Source organism: Cebus imitator, unplaced genomic scaffold (genome assembly GCF_001604975.1).
Source record: "Cebus imitator isolate Cc_AM_T3 unplaced genomic scaffold, Cebus_imitator-1.0 Scaffold336, whole genome shotgun sequence".
Classification (NCBI taxonomy): Eukaryota; Metazoa; Chordata; class Mammalia; order Primates; family Cebidae; genus Cebus; species Cebus imitator.
Genome location: NW_016107651.1, coordinates 1,021,418 through 1,042,427, shown reverse-complemented (window position 1 = coordinate 1,042,427; position 21,010 = coordinate 1,021,418). Strand labels below are relative to the sequence as shown.

General features: G+C 35.8%; 1 protein-coding gene across 4 annotated transcripts in view; it reads left to right on the top strand.

The window, feature by feature from the left end:
• MTMR2 (myotubularin related protein 2) overlaps positions 1–21,010 on the top strand; it is an 89,885-nt gene that overhangs the window by 34,111 nt on the left and 34,764 nt on the right. For 3 of the 4 annotated variants that reach the window (XM_017505268.2, XM_037730212.1, XM_017505269.2), the window contains one exon: positions 6,201–6,306. In XM_017505268.2, the coding sequence (XP_017360757.1) occupies positions 6,201–6,306 (106 nt within the window). Of the gene's footprint in view, positions 1–6,200; positions 6,307–6,770; positions 6,852–21,010 lie in introns of all 4 variants that reach the window. The other variant, XM_017505271.2, reaches the window with a different exon arrangement.

Here is a 21,010-nt window from a genome sequence, read left to right as displayed (position 1 = left end):
TTAGTAGTGCCAGGGTTTCACCATGTTGATTGGGACGGTCTCAGTCTCCTGACCTGGTGATCCATCCGCTTTGGCCTCCCAAAGTGCTGAGATTGCAGGCATGAGCCACTGCACCCAGCCCACATATTCTTTTTTCAATGTTTTACATGTTTTATTTTGAGAAGGTTGTTTCCTCACAGAAGATTGTAGTAAAGAAAGAATCTTGAAGCAGTAAATAATAACAAAAATATGTTGGGAGAGAAGGTTTTAGGTGAGTAAATGCAGTAAAATGTTACAGGTATTATGATAGAAATATGTACAGTATACAGTAAAGGAAGCAGTAGTTATGTCTACAAGATAGATGGGACAAAGGGCATGGAAGATGATGAAGGACATCAGAGGCAGAGACAATAGGGTTATCAAAGGCACAGAGGCATGAAATGGCTAGAGAACTTAAGAAATCTGCAAGCCATCCCTAGTGGCTCCAGATGAGTAAGAACTGCAGCTGGATATGTAGAACAAGGGCCAGATCTTGGAAAACTGAGTGTGGAATCAGTGAAGATTTAAGCAAGGGATTGATATGATCAGATTTGGGTTTTGGAAAGATCACTTTGGTTTTGGTTTGGGATGATATATTGGACTAGTAGGAGAAAAGATACAAGTAATTTGCAGTAGTCCAGAGAAGCGGTGTTAGGACGGTAAAAACTAGGATAGAGAGAAGATACACCCAAGGGATGGTAAGGAAGTAGACTGTACAGGACTTTGGATTGATTGGTTGTGATAGCTGTGTGTGGGGAAAAGATGGTTATTGTTTAAAAAAGTCACTTGGGAAATGGGAGAATCATTCAGCACTGTGTTGGGCTAGGTGATGTTTCTAATCGTTAAGTCTTAAGTGGCCCCATTTTGAAGATTAGATTTACTAGTAGCCAAGAAAGATGGTTATGTTGGTCCACATTTAGGGATTAGCAGGGCAGTTGTGACTAACGGATACGGGTGTAAGGACACTGATGGTTAGGAAGTGAAGTAGGCAAGGGAGGGCAATGAATCATGAAGGATAATAAAAAATGGAGGGGTTGAGTGGGTATCTCTATTAGGTTGAAGATGAGATGTAGGGGAAATTAAGAAAGTTAAATATTTAGAAAGGGTCAGCATCTGGTCAAAGATTAATTTCCTCAATTTTAAGATTATAGTGGCAGGGTAATTCCCAGAAATGATAAAGTCCAAGGTGTGATGACAAGATGCATGTTGCTGAAGTGGGAATGTGTATAAGGGATGTAAGAATTGAGGAATTTTGAGCTAGGTTGTTGATAGTTTATGGATAATAGAATTCCCGTAGTGATGGCAGCTTTGGAGTAGAAAGAAATGTTGGAGAAGAAAGTAAGCCAGATGAAAAAACCCTTAATGAGTGAGAAGGAATGATTAAAAGTGGGTGGGTGATAGTAACAATGAGGCTGTATACTGAGAAGCCATGAACCTTAGAGGAAGAAGTCTTTTATATGTGAAGATGCAAAAATAATACTAATGTAGAAGCTTGAGAGTTCAGCTGGGAAAATGCTTATTTCATCTTTGGACTTTGTTAGATGTGGGAAAAGAAAAGAGTCTTTTATTAAAGGCTTCAGGGAAGTGAATTCCTGTGAGGGAGGTCAGCTGAGGCAGAGGTGAAGGAGAGAATCCTGTTGAAGATGTAGGAGAGTTTATTCACTGTGGACTAGAGAGTTCAGATAAAGATGAGGAAGGGAGTTAGTAGTTGAAGAAAGACTTAGAGAAAAGTGGGTATAGGAAACACAGGTAATATGGTAATGAACATATGCGACAGAGTTACTGGAAGTTTTAGCATTTGGAAGAGAGGCCCAGTTTGACAAGGAATATTTGGATGGACTGGGGTGAAGTGTGTAGGCGTAGGAAATCTGAGGACCAAAATGGTATTTGTTACTTACTGAGGTTAGGGACTGCATACTTTGCTCCAAGTTCAAATGACTTGCCAATTACAATATTCTTATTCTTTAGCAGTTTGTAATTTACAAAGGAGGTGGCCATGCAACCAAAGTTCTCTAGTCTAATGTGGAAAGTGTTAAGTGTGGTTATAGACAAAGTCTATGAAAGTATAGAAGACTGAGAGTTTAGCTCCAACTGGAAGACCTAGGGAAGACTTCTTGGAGAAGCCAGTTTTTTAAACCAGGTCTTAAAGGATAGGTAGGATGTTATTAAATAGATTGGGGTAAAAGAACATTCTGTTTTGGAAAGGCCTGAAGCAAAGCCATGAATTTTGGGAAATACAGAGCTTGTTTGTGGAACAGTTCATAAAAAATAAACATAGAGAGCTTGACTTCAAGATGAGCAGGGAGAAATGGAAAAAGAGCAGTGGAAATTAGAGTGTGTTATACCAGTAGCTATGGTGACTACAAGCATGCACAGAGCCAGTATGACAGAAGAAGAAAAAAACTACAGAAAAGAGAACGATGCGTCCCAGTGTGCCCATGGCTACCTTCAGTCTGAGTTGCTGCCAAAGGCAGCATTTACATTTATACCAGAAGTTTTAACAGGTCTACTGCGTTCCTGTATGCCTGTGTGCGTTCTTGCTCACGGTCTTGCTTTCTCTTTCTTGCTCTTGCTCTTTCTCTTTCTCTGTCCCTCTCTCCTGTGCACTCTCTCTCCTTCCCTCCCTCTCTTGTCTCTCTCTCTCTCTCTCTCTCTCACTGCTGTAATCACAAGAATCATACTGTGATGTATTCCCACTGCTGTGCCCCTCAGCTCCTCAGTATTTGCTTGGAGAGTAAAATGGTTTGTAGACTGGTTATATAGAAATATACATTAGTGTTTATTCAACTATAACACTGTGGATCATAATATCTGCTTAAGTTTGTGTGTGTCTGAAAAGAGAATTTAATAATTAAAGGCTATTTACCACACTTTTTCTTGAAAGACTGATTCTTTGAATCTGAGACTGCAAAGCTTAAGGTGCAGTACCTGGATTTGTTTATTTTATTTCTCTTAGATTTATTTACTTTATGCTTTCATGCTAAAGAGCCATTTGGTTTCTTTCTTTCTTTCTTTTTTTTTTTTTTTTTGGAGACAGAGTCCCTCCCACTCTATTGCCCAGGCTAGAGTGCAGTGGTGCTATCTCAGCTCACTGCAACCTCTACCTACCAGGTTCAAATGATTCTCATGCCTCATCCTGTCAAGTAGCTGGTACTACAGGCATGTAACACCACACCTGGCTAATTTTGGTATTTTTGGTAGAGAGGGGGTTTCCATGTTGCCCAGGCTGGTCTTGTACTCCTGAGCTGAAGCCATCCAACCCATCCTTGGCCTCCCAAAGTGCTGGGATTACAGGCATGAGCTACCACATCCAGCCAGAGAGCCATTTGGTTTCTTGGTGCTGTGTGCTACAACATTCTTTCTGTCAATATTATTTTTCTAGAAAATACACTATTTATAATTTCAAATTATACTTTATTGCCTTTTTCTTTTCTCCCAGAAGGGCATATGCATATAAAATAGCATTATACATTTGAACTTGCCCTGATAGAGTTTATGAGATGTTGATTGCTATATTGCATTTGACTGTATACAACAGACTCTACTGCAGTGATTTAAAAAGTTTAAGTTCATTTATTTTATTTTAAAAAATTTAATTTTATTTAATATTATTAATTTTTTGAGATGGGGTCTTGCCATGTTGCTGAGGCTGGTCTTAAACTCCTGGGCTCAAGCGATCCTTGTCTCAGCCTCTTGAGCATCTTGGACTACAGGCACACACAGCTGTGCTTAGCCATTTATGTTACATAACAAGGATTCCAGAGATAGACAGTTGTTGGCCCAGTGATGCTACAAGAATGTATGCTCATCCTATTCTTTGGCTCCCTGTCCTCAGCAGGCCTAATGTTGCTAATGTTTGTAAGATGGCTCTTGTATTTCCAAACTTTACATTCTCGTTTCAGGCAAGAGAAATGGGAAAGGATAAAGACTGTTCTGCTGCTTCTGCCCTTACTTTATTAAGAAAATAAAAGGTTTCCATAACCAATAGACTTTCCACTAAATCCCACTGACCAGAATTGACTCACATGGCTCTCCTAGCCACAAGGAAGAGAATAGGAAGCCTCTTATCTTTGTCAGGGCACAAACTACCCTGATCAAAGTCAAGGAGAAAGGGGAATCTATTTGAAGTAGGGAGCTAACAATGTCTGTCAAAGTACTGTGCCTGAAGTTTAATTATTTTACCTATTATTTTAATGCAAATGATATTCAATCAGAATTTAGCTACAAAGAAAAAGGAAAATATTCACAGCCTGTCACTTTTTCTTTCCTTACATTATAAAACTATGTAATACAATTTCTTATGCCTGCTTTATTGTATAATAGCATAGGTTGTTGGAAATACTATGTTGTATTTGCACTGGAGTACCATTTTCCATTCATTTAAATGAAGTGACAGTTTCTTTTTTGGGGAGGTGATTTTCACAGTGTATAAGTAGTTTAGTTATTCTTGTTATAGACAGATTTGTAATGCATATATGGAGTTTATTTTAAAGGTAAATGGGTCTTAAATATCACAACTCTAAGGTAAAGTATTTCATCAAAATCTAGTGAAAAAATTTTGACTTCCAGTGTAAGGGAAGACTCTTAATATGCTTTAGAAAAATCCATTTTAAAAAATCTGAACTTTAAGACTCAATTCAAAATATTTGACCCTTTTCTACCATTGATCATACCTTAATTAATTTTAACTTTCTTTTACTAAGAGGAAATTATATCAATTATTCAGTTGTGGCATACTGCCATAGTTTTTTAAAATTTAACAAACATAACACCTGTTAACAGTGTGCACAGGTCCTAAAATAGAATTCGTAGAAAATAAAAAAGAAGTAGGTTTGTGCATTGTAGCCCATGTATGAAATCCCGACGCTTTGGGAGGCGGAGTGAGAGGACTGTTCGAGGCCAGGAGTTGGAGGAGAACAGCCTGGATAACATAGACCTCATCTCTTGCACCTCTCCCCACCAAAAAAAGGCATAATTTTTGTTCTTGGGACACTAGTTGATGAGACAAAATAAACAATAAAAGATAGTATGTGATCAGGTGTAAAAGTTTGGTTGGGCGTGGTGGCTCATGCCTGTAATCAGCACTTTGGGAGGCCGAGGCAGGTAGATCACCTGTGGTCAGTAGTTCGAGACTTGCCTGGCCAACATGGTGAAACCCCATCTCTACTAAAAATACCAAAAAAATTAAGCCAGATGTGCTGGGCACTTGTAATCCTAGCTACTTGGGAGGCTGAGACAGAAGAATTGCTTGAACCTAGGAGGCGGAGGTTGCAGTGACCCAAGATTGCACAATTGCACTTTAGCTGGTGACAAGAGTAAAATTCTGTCTAAAAAAAAAGTTTTATAGGAATTTAAGAAAGTAAAACTGCAGATTGATGACTTATAATGGAAGAAGTAGATATTCAATACAGGGTTGTTTGATGTGGTGGGAAGGTACAAAGAAGAGCCTTTCTTTCCATCCTCATCTGCTGTTTTATTCATTCACCCTTGTTCAACTATTTATAGTGTCTGAGATGTTCTATCAACTTTGATACTTGCATACTTGCCTTTTGTTTGTTTTTGAAATTTCCTTGTTTGTTGGCCTGATAATATCTTATCTTTCAAGACTCAGTTTGAATATCGCCTCCTCTGTGAAATCTTCCCTGAACTTCCTGGCCAGAGTTGGCTGCTTCCTTTTCTTTTCTCCCAAAGATATCTGTATGTATGTGGGGTGTTTGTGCGTGAGTATACGTGTGTGTGTATGGGTGTATTTAGAGTCATCACAATGCACTGCTTATTTACTTGTCTGTCACAAGCTTTTGAGCTTCATGAACATGGGGAGGCTATCATATTTATTTCCAAATCACAGTGCCTGGTGTAGTGGTTTGTGGCCCACTCAATGAGTGGATGAATGGATAAAAAAAGGAATGGGGTGGGTGAATGGATAAAAAGAAGGAGTTAGCCTGGAGTGTTTTCATGAGTATTCGGAGTCTGTCCAGAGGGAGCTTAGATCATAAGAAAACTTGACCCAGCAGGAATCATTTATAATTTGTTAAGATTTAGAGATAAGATTGAATAGGCAAAGCAGAACTTAGGTGGCAGTGGAAATTATAATAAATAATGGAGTTATATTAAATACAATGTCTGAAATTGGTCTTTGATGCCCCCATTTTTCCAACATACTGTCCTTTGTATTTTTGTAGTGCCTCCACTTCTCATTCAGAGAATTCAGTGCATACAAAATCAGCTTCTGTTGTGTCATCAGATTCCATTTCAACTTCTGCCGACAACTTTTCTCCTGATTTGAGGGTATGTATATTATTTTAAATTTCTGATGAAGTACTTTCTGTTATATATTTGTGGCCAACACTATCAGTATAACTAATTTAGCAGGAGATATTGATGGAGTATTCTCACAGATCCGAGTCTACAAAATATCCCAGAATAGGCCAGCAAATTTGGAATGCTTACTTATTTGTAAAAGAAAAATGTGTATTTCATCTCTGAGGTTGATCACCTCTAAGTTCTTTGCCAAATGATGATTAATGAATTTTTTTGTAGTATAAAAGATTTTTATGATTATTCATATAACAGCCAATAATAGCTAACATTTATTGAATACATACTGTGTGCCAAGCATTGTTCTAAGTGCTATACATGAATTATCTCTTGTAAAACTCTCACCAATTCTGTCAGCATTCTACAGATGATAATAACTTGTAGAGATTAAGTAATGTGTCCAAGATCTCATAGCTAATAAATTCTATTGCCAGTGTTCCAGCCCATGCAGTCCAGTTCGGGAGCTAAGTCACTTAAACACTGTGTGATAGTTCCTACACATCTCATTGTAGTTTGTAAGTATTCCTCTATTTATTAAAGGTCTCATTTCTATGAAATTAACAACATTAGCGATACCCTGTAGAACTCTGCATTTCTAGATTCATCTGCTTTTCTATAACTGCTTGTCCATGAATGATTGAGAAAACGAATTATATGTGTAGTGCTAACCCTTTACCCTTACTTCATAATCATTATTTTTCTAAAAAACAAAAAACAATAAACATTTATATCTCATGGTTCTGGAAGGTGGGAAGTCCAAGATCAAGGCATTGGCAAATCCATAATCTGATGAGGGTATGTCTTCTTGTATTCTCACATGATGGACAGCATGTCAGAATCTTTTTATTCCAAACAACTGACTGCTTTCTCACTGGTTACACTTACGCAGTTCTAGCTAAAACATAATGCACTCATTTGCTGTTGAGCATATGTTGAGGATACTTATATCTTTTTCAACCATTTCATTGTCAAAACAAGAAGAAGGCAACATCTGTAAAATCTTCTGCATATTTCTTATTACCTTTTGTGAAATTTCATAAAATATTAGGTGGGGAATATCATGGTTTAAAACATCACTAAAAATTAGAAGGGCTTATCTTCATAATCTAGATATATATTGTGATAATTATGAAGGCTTCATGATATCATTAGACATTATCTTGAAGCATACAAAGAGGAGGGTTCATTGTTAACAAGAATGGTTATAAATCCATTGTTGCTTCTCAAGTCATTACTGCTTTAAAATATTTGTATGTATCCAATATTTCCTTATTCATTACATTAATAAAAATCCACCAAGGGCCAATGGGCTTCTTAATAATTTTGAAATGTCTTGGCCTAATTTTGGTTAGATTTTATTAAGTAAAAGCATCATTAAACAATGACTAACCTCATACTGTGACTGAAAGAATTCATACTAGGAATGAAGGAATGTCACTTTTGCTAGTTGCTTATGCCTATATGTTATTTTCTACCTGCTGTTTCTTGTCTGAAACATTTTAAACCATTTGTGTATACTTATGAGTGTTAAACTACTTAACTTGACATACATGTGAGGTACAGTACATTACAGGGTGCTGAAAATGGGCAGATGAAGGAGGATTCTCCACTATCAGCTTATCTCTGCATGTAGACCTCCATCATTTCCTTAGGACACCTGAGGAAATAAATAAATATTGAATGACTGGCTTACATTTGGACAAAATGAGGGCTGTAGTGCATCTGTTAACCTGTATAGAAAATATTATAAGGTTTTCTAATTTTTCTTAAACTTCTAATTCTAGAACAGTTTTAGATGCATAGAAAAATTGCAAAGATAATAGAATTCTTATATACTTCACCTCCAGTTTCACCCATTATAACATCTTACATTAGTATGCTACATTTGTTCCACATAATGAACTAATATTGACAGGTTATTTTTAGCTAAAGTCCATATTTATTCAGATATCCTTAGTTTTTACCTAATGTTCTTTTTGTTCCAGAATCCCACCCAGCAGGATGCCATATTACATTGAGTAGTTATGTCTCCTTAGGTTTCTCTTGACTGGGACAGTTTCTCAGACTTTTCTTGTTTTTGATGACTATATCAGACTGTATCTTGTTTTTGATGACTTGATAGTATTTTATAGACCATGTGACATTTTACTCATTCAAGTGGTTTATGTGTTTTGGGTAGGAAGATCACAGAGGTAAAGTGCCATTTTATCACGTTTTATTAAGGGTACATATTATCAACATGACTTGTCACTGTTGATGTTAACCTTGATCTCTTGGTTGAGGTGATGTTAGTTTTTTTCACTGTAATTATTCCCTGTGCCCCTCACCCACCCACATACTATACTTTTTGGAAAGAAGTTGCTATGAATAACCTACACTTAAGGAGTAGGGGGTTATACTTTACCTCCTTGAAGGTGGAATATCTAATAACATTTTTTTTCAATTCTGCATGGGAGATTTTTCTCCCATTTATTGATTTGTTTAAGCTTTATTTTATTATGGACTAATGGATATTTGTTTTATACTTTTTGTTACAACTCTAACTACTTTATTGATTCCAGCTTCAGATTGAGAGTTCTTTCAGTCGGGTCTTTTGTTCCTTTGCCATACTCTCATCATTGTGCTGTTTTTTGAGCATTTCCTTACTTTCTGGCACAACAAGATATTCCAGACTCATAATATATGTTTCCTCCCTCAGTTCTAGAATCATCGTCTAGTTTTCATAGGAGTCCTGGTTCCTTTTTTTGGAAACCAAGATCTAGCCACTAGGTATGTTTAGTTTTTACTTTTTTACAAAAGAAAAAGTAACAAAGCCTTTCCTTCTGAAGCAAAAGATCATTTTGTACCTGTACAATTTGGAGATAATACGATGGGTAGGGTGATTATAAATACAAATTTGTTTGGAATAGACCTCTTTATGCCTGTCCCTTCAGGTTAAATGTTAGACATAAATGTCCTCAATTACATGACTACCTTAGCACCAGGTTACAAAGGGAGTCTCTCAAATTTATACATCAATTCTGTTTGCAGGAATTGTTTCAATGTATCCTGTTAGTGCCTTACATAATTTAGCATCTTTCACAATTTAGAAGGACCGTGAGAGAATTTTTATTTGCTGAATAAGCAGATAGCTATTAAATTAGGAAGAGGGTTTTAGGCAACAAAGGTTAACTGTTCTTCCCTAGGACAGTGCCTAAAGGGGCAGAGAAAAAAAGAAAAGTAATATGGTGTTAAGCTACATGTTATCCGGTTTTCTCATTTTTAAAGGTATCTTTAATTGTTTGATATATCTTTACTTGAATTATAGTCTTCAGCTCCTGGAGGGAGATGAATGAGTAACATTAAATTAAGCGTTAGTATCATTTAAAAATGCAGCCTGATTTCAAATCTATTACGTAGATTTCTTTTAGAAAGAAGGTTGGGTGGTAGAAGGAATGTGCTTCTAATAATTAAAAAAAAAAAGTCTAGCCTGCTACTGTGATAGATATTTGTACCTGCCTCATCTCTTTTAGCTTTCTCAACAGTCCTGTGGTGGATTTTTTTTTTTGGGGCCGGGGTCGGGGAGGGAGAGGGGAAGGTTGGGGTGGGAGAAGTGATGTGTTTCTAATAATTAAAAAAAAAAAAAGTCTAGCCTGCTACTGTGATAGATATTCATACATGCCTCATCTCTTTTAACTTTCTCAACAATCCTGTGATCCAGTTGTTAGTCCCATTTAACAAATGAGAAACCTGACAGTCAGAAAGGGTGAACTAAATCGTGTACTTAGTGGCACAGTTGGCTGTTGCCCTTATTTTATCTCAGGTCATTCATACTCTTGTAAGGTACATTTACAAGGAGAGACCCCTCCCATGATTTTACTGCTAAGCTTTTTAAAATACTGATATTTTCTTAATTAATAAGGAATATCTTTAATACATTTTGGGAATGAAAATAGTAGGTTTCAGTATTACTTTCTTAATAAATATTTGAGAAGTGCTTTTCTAGTAACCAGAAAAGGAGAGTTTTATAATAAAATTTGATTTCCTCTCTCAATTTTGTTAATTGATTATGATTGCTTTTCATGTGTATACCTTTAGCAACCATAAAACGGTAGTGTTTGAATTATAGGCAAAACTAACTACAGACAGCTATGTGTTGCATTTTGACTATGGTTTGGCTGTTAGGTGTGGATGAAGGGTTTGGTGTAGTGTTTTTGAAAATTATCATTCACAGATGATTTGACGCTGGTTAACCTCTAGGCTTCCAGTTCTTCACAAAGCCTCATTGCTTATTCACATCCTGAGCCTTCACATTTTAGAAGCTCCTTTTTAGTAACAGCTTTTACATAGAAAGTGTAGAGAACATTATACATTGAAAAGCTAATCCAGTTTCATTTAAAATATTAAATTGTATAGGTTTTTTTGTTATAAGTACTGTAAAATGGCACTTTCTAAATATGAAAGCTTTTTCCATAAGGAATTTGGTATTCAAACAAGATTTGTTGCCTCTGCATCAGTAAAGCAGAATGGAAAATGGGCTGGGGAGAGAACCAGTCTAGATATATGTTGAACTTTGATTTTTCAAGTGGGATTCTATTTGTTTTACTTTTTTGCCTTGTTATCCTTGTTTGTTATGGAAAAAGTCTTATACAGATGTAATCCCGGAAAAATTGGACACAGATCCTGGCTTTGTAAATTGAATTGTGCTTTTCTAATGACATAATTGTAGTGTTTTCTCTTTGCTTCATTTGTTCTCCCCCTGGAAGTAAAACTTACTTAATTTCAGTTTTAAAACTTATCAAATTCTTTTATATAGAATTTTAAGTAATGCAATTTAATGAAATAACTCATTTGCAGTTTTAAAAATTAGGCTTCTTTTTACTAGAACATATTTCTGAAGTTTGCCACTTAGAACTCAGGGAACTTATGTCTGGTTGTTTATTTGCCCACTGGAGAATCAGTCCCATAAAATGTAGGATTTTAAAATTCAAACGTACAGTTCTACTTATTTATTAGTTATAATTTGTATAGCATTGGGTTTTAATTAAAGTATGTGCTTCAAATGGTGGTGATTGAAAGATAAAAGTCAAATTGTAGTAGTTCCTTTCCTTTGTGAAGCCTGTGGTTTTATACTAATGTTTGTCCACAATTCAGAATTAAATATTAAATAGAATTATGTCTTTTATGTCTTTTAGATGTCTTATGTACATGTATATGATAAAGGATATCATATACATGTTATTAACCATCTGTTCTTAACCATTGTTCTTAACCATCTGTCTTGCCTTGAAATATTTAATAGGCTTAATTCATGCAAATGTGCTTATCTCTTTAAAATTTGTGTTATGTTATGCATATTTTCTTTAAGAATCAAACTTGGATTATTTTTTAGCTAGACTGTGTTCACAAATGTGATATTGACATGTACTGAAAATATGCAGATCTATTTAGAATGAGTTAAGGAGTCTCACAGAGCATATGCTAGCTAGTGAGCAGTGTCTATCACATAGTAATTCTTTTAATAGAGAAGAAATGATTGTTAGCATTTATTTATGATTAACACCTTCACCTCCCTTACCAACAGTATCAACTCTTAAGTACCTAGCAGTTGAAAAAACCAATCTTAGCCAGATAAAGGATATCCATCAGAACTCTACAATAAGCCTCATCTTTAATGATGAAATACTAGATATATTTTCTTTAAGCTTAGCAACATGATGATTACTATCTCCACTTTTATCCAGCATTATGCTAGAAATCCTAGGCAGTAAAATAAGAAAGAAAAAATAATAAATGATACAAGAAATGAAAGGAATAAATAAAACTATCACCCCTTTTATCCAGCATTATGCTGGAAATCCTAGCCAGTAGAATAAGAAAAGAAAAAAATAATAAATGATACCAGAAGTGAAAGGAATAAATAAAACTTTCATTATCTGTAGATGATTGTCTGGGAAATCTGAGAAAAATCTATATACAAACTACCAGAACTAATGATATAGCTTGGCACTGTTGATGGATACAAGATAACATAAAAAGGATCATGCTTCTGTACCTTAGCAAAAATGTTTTGAAAATGTGATTTAAAGAAGATTTCAGTTGTAACAGCAACAAAAGTACCTTACTTAGGAATAAGTTAAAACGAGATGTAGAAGAACTTTATAGAAAACTTTATTAAAGAAGCTAAAAGAATATCTAAATAAATGGATGAGTAAATTCAATAGCCTGGAGATGTAAAATATTTTTAAATATATCTTATTTGAATATAATTTCAAAAAAATTCAAAAGTTTGTTTTGCAGAACTTGGCACAATTTTAGCTGACTCTAAAATGTATATGCAAGGGTAAAAGGTCAAGATTAACAAAGAGGAAAAATAAAGTGGGAAGATTCACCCAGTTAGACATAAAGCTAAAGTAAACAGGATACGAATAAATCAGTCAAGTTTAGGAACTCTGTATATGACAGATGTAGTATAACAAATCAATGTGAGAAAGAATGAATGAACTATTTGTTTAGCAATGCTAGGTTAGCCATGTTTAAATAAAAAAAAAGTAAGAGGTTGGATTTTTAACTCACACACACCAACTGAATTCATTAGATTGAAAAACTAAAACTGAAAATAAAAACTCTAAAATATTAGAAGAAAATATATGACAATATTGTTATGATTTATGGTACCAGGAAGAATATTTAAAATGAGACTCTAAAGTATTAACTTTAAAGAGAAGATTATTTTTATTGTGCTAAAATGTACTAATTTTATGTGACAAATTCCATATGTGAAGACTGGAAAGACAAATGACATTTTGGGATAGTAGACTTGCAAAGAATATGTATAATTGATAAATATTAGTTTCCAAATATGCAAAGAACATCTACAAATTAATAAGAGAAAATGCAAAACCCAATAGCAAGTTGAGAAAGTCTATGAACAAGAAATTGAAGGAAAAATTTATACATAATATTTAATCAATATATTAAAAATGTTAAACTTCACTATAATCAGGGAATCAGGGATATGTCATTTTTTTTCCCATTTATTTTATTGCATTTTAGGTTTTGGGGTACATGTGAAGAACATGCAAAATTGTTGCATAGGAACACACGTGGCAGTGTGATTTGCTGCCTTCCTCCCCACCACCTACATCTGGCATTTCTCCCCTTGCTATCTCTCCCCAGCTTCCCACCCCCCACCGTCCCTCCCCTATTTCCCCCCAACTGACCCCAGTGTGTAGTGCTCCCCTCCCTGTGTCCATGTGTTCTCATTGTTCAACACCCGCCTATGAGTGAGAACATGCGGTGTTTGATCTTCTGCTATTCTCTCAGTTTGCTGAGAATGATGGTTTCCAGGTTCATCCATGTCCCTACAAAGGACCCAAACTCATCGTTTTTTATGGCTGCATAATATTCCATGGTGTATATGTGCCACATTTTCCCTATCCAGTCTATCGTCAATGGGCATTTGGGTTGGTTCCAGGTCTTTGCTATTGTAAACAGTGCTGCAATGAACATTTGTGTGCACGTGTCCTTGTAGTAGAACGATTTGTAATCCTTTGGATATATACCCAGTAATGGGATTGCTGGGTCAAATTTCTATTTCTAGGTCCTTGAGGAATCGCCACACTGTCTTCCACAATGGTTGAACTAATTTGCACTCCCACCAACAGTGTAAAAGTGTTCCTATTTCTCCACATCCTCTCCAGCATCTGTTGTCTCCAGATTTGGATATGTCATTTTTAAAGCAACTGAGAAAAATTATTTCACATTTGTTAGATCAAAAAAATTAAAAAGTATGATAATACCAAGTATTGCTGGAGAAGTTGGTCAGTGAGAATTCTCACACAGTGCTGAAACAGCTACAGTAGAGACAAATATAGTAATACCTATGAACGCTCATTCTTTTTAGCAGTTCCAGTTTTAGTCATGTGGAAAGTCCCACATTTATTCCAAGAGAGTGGAATAAAGATATTAATTGCACATTATTTGTGAACATGATAAGTATAAATCATTTGATAGTTATTAATAAATTGTGGTATATTCTATGACAGAATAATATCTATCTAACTAAGTGAGCTTCAATACACAAAACTACTATATGTTGATTATAGATATACATGCTGTTCGGAAAATACAAGCTGCTCCTAAAACACACGAGTAATGTATCAAGTATCTTACAGTTTCCCTCCTGCTTCACCACATCACCAAAGGCCTGTTTACCTCAGTTCTTTTTACCTAGTACCTTTTACATGTTTGACTTCCAACAAAAAATTACAAGGTACACTAAAAGGCAAAATTTATACATAAGAATTATAGCTTTCTGTTATAACAATACATATTAAATATAAGAGAAAGAAGAATTATATTTATAATAATTAAAAATGTAAAATATCTAGGAATAAACTTAAATATGCAGAAAATATATGAAGAAACTAACTCTGCTGAGTGATAAAGATGAATACTTATACCTTGTATTTGAACAGAAAAGCTCAATATTTTTAAGATTTTAATTTTTGTTTATTTTATAAATAATATGGTTAACATTTGACAAGATAATTCTCAAGTTTGTAATGACAAGTCTGGAAACAATATAAATGCCTTTCAGTGGGGAGGATGATTTTAAGATTACATGTTTACTATTGAATATTTGCAGTACGAAATGAATGGTGGATCTCCATTTGTTTTTCAAGATAGATTCAAAATCCAAGGACAGAACATTGTGAATAATAAATTCCCATTTGTTGACAATAGTAGGTGGAGTGATAGAAGAGGCTGTGGGTACATAAACAGGTGATATTAGTTAAGAGCAGGTTGAATGGAAAGAATGAGACATGTTTGGAAGCTATTGGAGTAATTCTAAGTAAAAGTTGCTAAAGGACATGTACTAGGATAATGACATAATGCTTGGTAAAGAACGAATCTTAAAAAAAATTATAGGTGAATGTAATGTACACAAAGCTACCTGAACATTGAAGATTATAGGGAGAGAGGAGTCAAAGATGATTCCAGGTTTCAAATGTGGTGACAGTACATGGTTCATTTCTCTTCTGCCCTCCCCTTCTCTGTATCTTTGCTGTTTCTTCTCTTATTAGTGGGGAAATGCTAAAGTTTTCTTCATCCCTTGCTTCCCCTACTCTCTTCCACATCCTCTTTCTTCTTCATGGTTTCAGCTGTCATCTCTTTTTGGATGACTCCCACATATTTACCTCTGGTTCTGATCTCTTTCTCAGCCTTTGGTCCTTCATATCCCTTGCTTGCTTGGGATGCTGTCATGTCATGATCATGGTATTAGTGTAATCAAACATCTGTTTGATTCCAGCTGCTGTTGTGAGATATATATCACCTTGGAAAAGCACCCCTAACTTCTGTAAGGATCAATTGCCCCATTTACAAATGGGCATATGAATACTACTTATCTTTCAAGGGTGCTAAGAACACTGAATGAATAATGATCTTCTAAAAACAGTACATAAGCTGGGCTCATTCTCCTTGGTATGAGACAAAATGAAAGTAATTTAGATAATATATCTAATATTATATCTACTTATCTTCTGTTTTATTTGTTTTTGTCAGATAATCTATAATGAACCATCATTTATTGGAAAGGACTGCCTGTAGTATAGCTCAGAAGGACACATCAGAAGGTGTGGGGCTAGTCCTTATGGATGGAAAAGTGGGATATATTAGCGGTGTGGGGAATGAAAGGAAGAGACATGACAACATTTATAAATAGATTAAATATGAGAGTCAAGGAAGCATTAAATTGTGACTTAGCTCATGTATGGAATAATGTGTTACCCTTTAGAGATACAGGATTTTTTGTAGAAGTTTTTGCAGACAAGCGAAGGAGTTGACATTTATTCCATTGACTGTGCCTTTTGTGGTGGTGCATTTGTTACAATTGATGAAACAATATTGATACATTTTATTTTAATGCTAAAATACATAGTTTGCATTAGGGTTCATACTTTGAGGCATACATTCTATGGGTTTTGACAAAAGTATGATGGTATATATTCATTGTTACTGTATCATGTAGAATAGTTTCAGTGTCCTAAAAATCCCCTTGCCTCACCTCTTTCTTTTTCTCCTCTCCATGAACAGACAATCACTGATCTTTTTCTTTGTCCACACTGTTGCCTTTTCCAGAATGTCATGTAGCTGGAATCATCAAGTGTGCAGCCTTTTCAGATTGGCTCTTTCACTTAGTAATATGCTTTCAAGATTCCTCAAGTCTTTCCATGGCTTGATAGCTAATTTATTTTTATCACTGAATGATATTCCTTTGTATAATGTACCACAGTTCATTCATCCATTCACCTACTAAAGGTCAGATTGCTTCTAAGTTTTCACAATTATGAAAACTTGGATTTTAAGATGAAAATCTGAAAGTTTTTATTGATATTAGACATATTAGTTTCTTAGAGCTGCTATAAAAACAGAGTACCATAAACTAGGTGGCTTAAAACAACAGAAATTTATTCTTTCATAGTTCTGGAGCCTAGACATGGGAAATCAAGGTGTTAGCAGGGTTGACTCCTGCCAACCAAGAGAGCTTTGAGGGAGAATATACAGTATTCCATGTCTTTCTCACAGCTGCTCATGACGGTCAGCCATCTTTGATGTTCCTTGGATTGTAAATGCATCAGTCCAATCTCTGCTTCCATCTTCATAGAGTATTCTACCTGTTTCTTCACATTGCTCTCTTCTTGTGAAGATACCAGTCATACTGAATTAGGGGCCCACCCCATGCCAGTATGACCTCATCTTAACTAATTATATCTGCAACAACCTGTTTCCAAATTAGGCCACATTCTAAGGCACTGGTGGTTAGACTTCAACAACATTATTTGAGGGCACAGTTCAACCTGTAGCATGAAGTGATGTTTTCTAGACTGTTCTTCTTTAGATAATCATCCTTTTTGTTGTCGTTGAATCATGCATGGTGTTGTAACATTGTCCAGCTTTTGCTAGTTGTGGTTTCAGTTGAACAGCCAAAGTGTCCTTGAGTGTGTTATAAAAAGAAAGGGCTTCCCTGTGCTTGAACTTGGATGTACTTTCACATGTATAACCAATAAGATCTATCCCAGATGCCAGTATGTGGCTCTACCTTGTTAGATTTTTTTGTTTGCATGGTTCATTTGCCTACTTTGTGGTTTGTCACTCAAGTTGTAGAAAAAAAAAGAATAAAGTATAATTGATATAAACGGTTTTCTTTAGAAGGATTATCCAACAAAAAATAAGTTACTAAGAAAATCCTTTTTTTCCTCATCTGGGTTTTAGCACAGTACATTAAAAAACCTGGAGGATAGTTTATAACTATATACACATTTTTCCCTTTCAGGTTATTATTATTTAGTGTTTTGCAGATTTCAGACAAATTCTTTCCTGTTTTTCTACCATCTAACTGTTCCACATGAAAACTGACTCTTAAACTCGCCAGCTTCCAGATCCAGTTTATAGTAATTTCCTAATTGTGTGTGTGAGAGAGAGTGTATTTTTGTGTTTATGTGCCTGTGTGTATGAAAAAGAGAGAGAGAGAGAGAGAGAGAGAAGAGAAAGGGAGAGAGTGAAAGAGAAGTTAAAATCACATGGAAAATTACTGGGCAGTTTGAAAATAATGTGATGAAGCAGGCATGGAAGAATATCAGGGCTGGGAAAGGAGCAATACCAAACTGTTTAGTAGGAATAAAAAAAAGAATTATAAATTTGAATCTTGTGTTTTTTGTTTTCAAGTAAGATTTTTAATAAGGTTATCAGACTTTTCTTGATAATAAAATGATGAAATAGTGTATTAAATGCTATCAAAGAGCACATTTTATGGAATCTTACCAGCCAGAGCGTCAGAGGCAGGCAGGGTTCTGATGCATCTGATAGAAAACATGTTGGATAGCCAGTTAGTAACATTATTTTGATTCAGTAAGAGAAAGTGCTAAATGTATCCTTGAGGATTTCTCCAGGAGTGAATTTTCCTCCCTCAAGTCTGAGGGTTATGTAACTTATTCTCCACTAAAGATATTTGCATGTGAAGTCAGAAAAACCTAACGGACCAGACCTGCTTTGCTCTCTTGGTTCCCAACCCCCATTGTTTTTCTTTCTTTTTTTAAAAAATTTCTTTAGGTTCTGGGGTACACTTGCAGATCATGCAGGATTGTTGCATAGGTACATACATGGCAAGGTGGTTTGCTGCCTCCTTCCCCCACATCATCTATATCTGGCATTTCTCCCCATGTTATCCCTCCCCAACCTCCCTACCTATCGCTGTCCCTCCCTTAGCCCCCTCAACAGACCCCAGTGTGTGATGCTCCCCTCCCTGTGTTCATGTGTTCTCATTGTTCAGCACCCACCTATGAGTGAGAACATGCTACCGTATCCTAACCCCCATTTTAAGAAGATAGGTTCCTGGTGTTTTTGAGTTGCTGCTCTTGTTTTGACCTCACTTCATTTATTCATTGAAATCTGCTTTTTCTCTTCTTCCATTGCTGACATATCTGAGATGCAATTCTTCTCAAGTAAAATCATCAAGTATTATTCATATAATTGCTTCTATATATTTTATAAGCCTAGGGTCAAAGTTGATCACTTTTCCAGTGTATCGTATTCCTCTTTATTTCTACCACCATAGACTAATCCAGGATTCTATTTCTTTCCTAGATTATCATCATTTCATCTTCATTCTTTTCATTTCTGTACCCTCCTTGACCATGCCGTCTGCCCCTGTCAAAGGACTGCAGAGATTTTTTTTTTTTTTTACATGACTGGTCAAGTTTAAAATCCTTACCTTCTCCCCAGTATTTTATTATAAAAATTTGTGAACAGAAAGTTTACAAAGGACCCTGTTGTATCCACTATTAGAATTCTGTCATTAACATTTTACCCTACTTCCTTGTTTTTATCTCACACCTATCATCTGTGTATCCATCTATCTATTCCTCTAGCTTACTTTTTGATGCATTTCAGAGTAAATTGCAGACAGTACTTTTCCAACTAAATATGTCAGCATGCAAATAAATATGATATATAGTTTTTCTTTTGATATAAAACTTGTATCTATTGAAATACAGAAATCTAAAGTGTACATTCTGTGAGTTTAGAAAAATGCATACAACTGTAGAACCCTAATCCCTGTCAAGATATAGAACTTGCCACCCCAGATACTTTCGTCATGCCCCTTCTCAGCCCACACTGTCATTCTCATCCCCATGGCAACAACTGTTTTGAATTTTTTCCTACTATAATTTTGTCTGTTGCAGAATTTCATATAAATGGACCCATATGATAGGGACTGTCTTCTGAAGGTGTCTTTAATGTAATGTTTTAAAGTCCTTATTCTATTTTTGAAACCCTTCACAAGGAAATCCTAAACTTTTACTCCATTTTTATTTCTCAAGCCATCTCCTTTATTCTCTCAGGTAAACATTAGTCTGTTAATTTTCCCAAGTTGTGTCAGACTTGTAGAGTATTGCTGCTGTCTTCGGTCCTCATAAGAAATGAAAGAAAGGGAAAAGATTTGCTGCTTTCCTTAGAACAGTTAGATGCTTACTATTCTGTAGCTAAATCTAGAATATTGTAGTTAGGAGTCAGAGAGAGATTGATTTATGGTTCCCTATATAACAAGCCTTCTGGAATATTAATCCCTTTGATGAGCATTAGACAAAGTTTGTCATTAGGGAATCTCTTGAGCAGAGAAGGAAAGCACCATGTGAATATGCCATTTTGGTAAAAGACAGTGAAAACTTCTGTTGACGCTTCTATTAAGTGAATAATAAGTACAGATGCCTCTTGACCTATGATGGGGATATATCCACATAAACCCATTGTAAGTTGAAAATACCATAAATTGAACCATTGTAAGCCAGGGACTGTCTGTATTTTTTTTTTCTTCTATTTTCACAGTATTTTCCAGATCTCTTTATGGTGCAGTTATCTTGATTTCATAGTTGCTAACTTTTCAGGTGGGTATTAATATCATGTTAATAATATGAATTTGTTACTCACTCCATACAGATTTTATTTCTGCTATTACATTTTTAAATGTCCTTGCAGTCATTCTCACTCATTTCTCGTCTCATTGTGTCTCTCTCCATATGGTTTTCTGTTTCTACTCTCTCTCTTTCCCTTCTTCCCTCCCTCCCTCCTTTTTCCTTTTATTCCTTTGTTTTTCCTTCCTTTCCTTCCTTCCCTCCCTCTTTCTTTCACCCTTTCTCTCTCTCTTCCTCTTTCTCTCTCTCTCTGTCTGTCTTTCCCTTTCCCTTTGTTTTTCCCTTTCCCTTTCCTTTCTTGCAGGGTCTCACTCCCGTTTCTCAGGCTGGAGTGCAGTGGAGTGCATCATGGCTCATTGAAGCCTTGGCTTCTGGGGCTCAGAGTAATCCTCTCACCACAGCTTCCCTAGTAGCTGAGACTGTAGACCCACGATGTCATGCCTGCCCAACTAATTTTTTGCATACTTATTAGAGACAAGGTTTCGCCATGTTGTCCAGGCTGGTCTTGAATTGTTGATTTCAAGCAACTCACCTGCCTTAGCCTCCTAGAGTGCTGGGAGCACAGGCATGAGCCATTGCGCTGGGCCTTCTCTTTCTGTTTCTTAGAAAATACGGCTTACAGCCGGGCGCGGTGGCTCAAGCCTGTAATCCCAGCACTTTGGGAGGCCGAGGCGGGTGGATCACGAGGTCAAGAGATCGAGACCATCCTGGTCAAC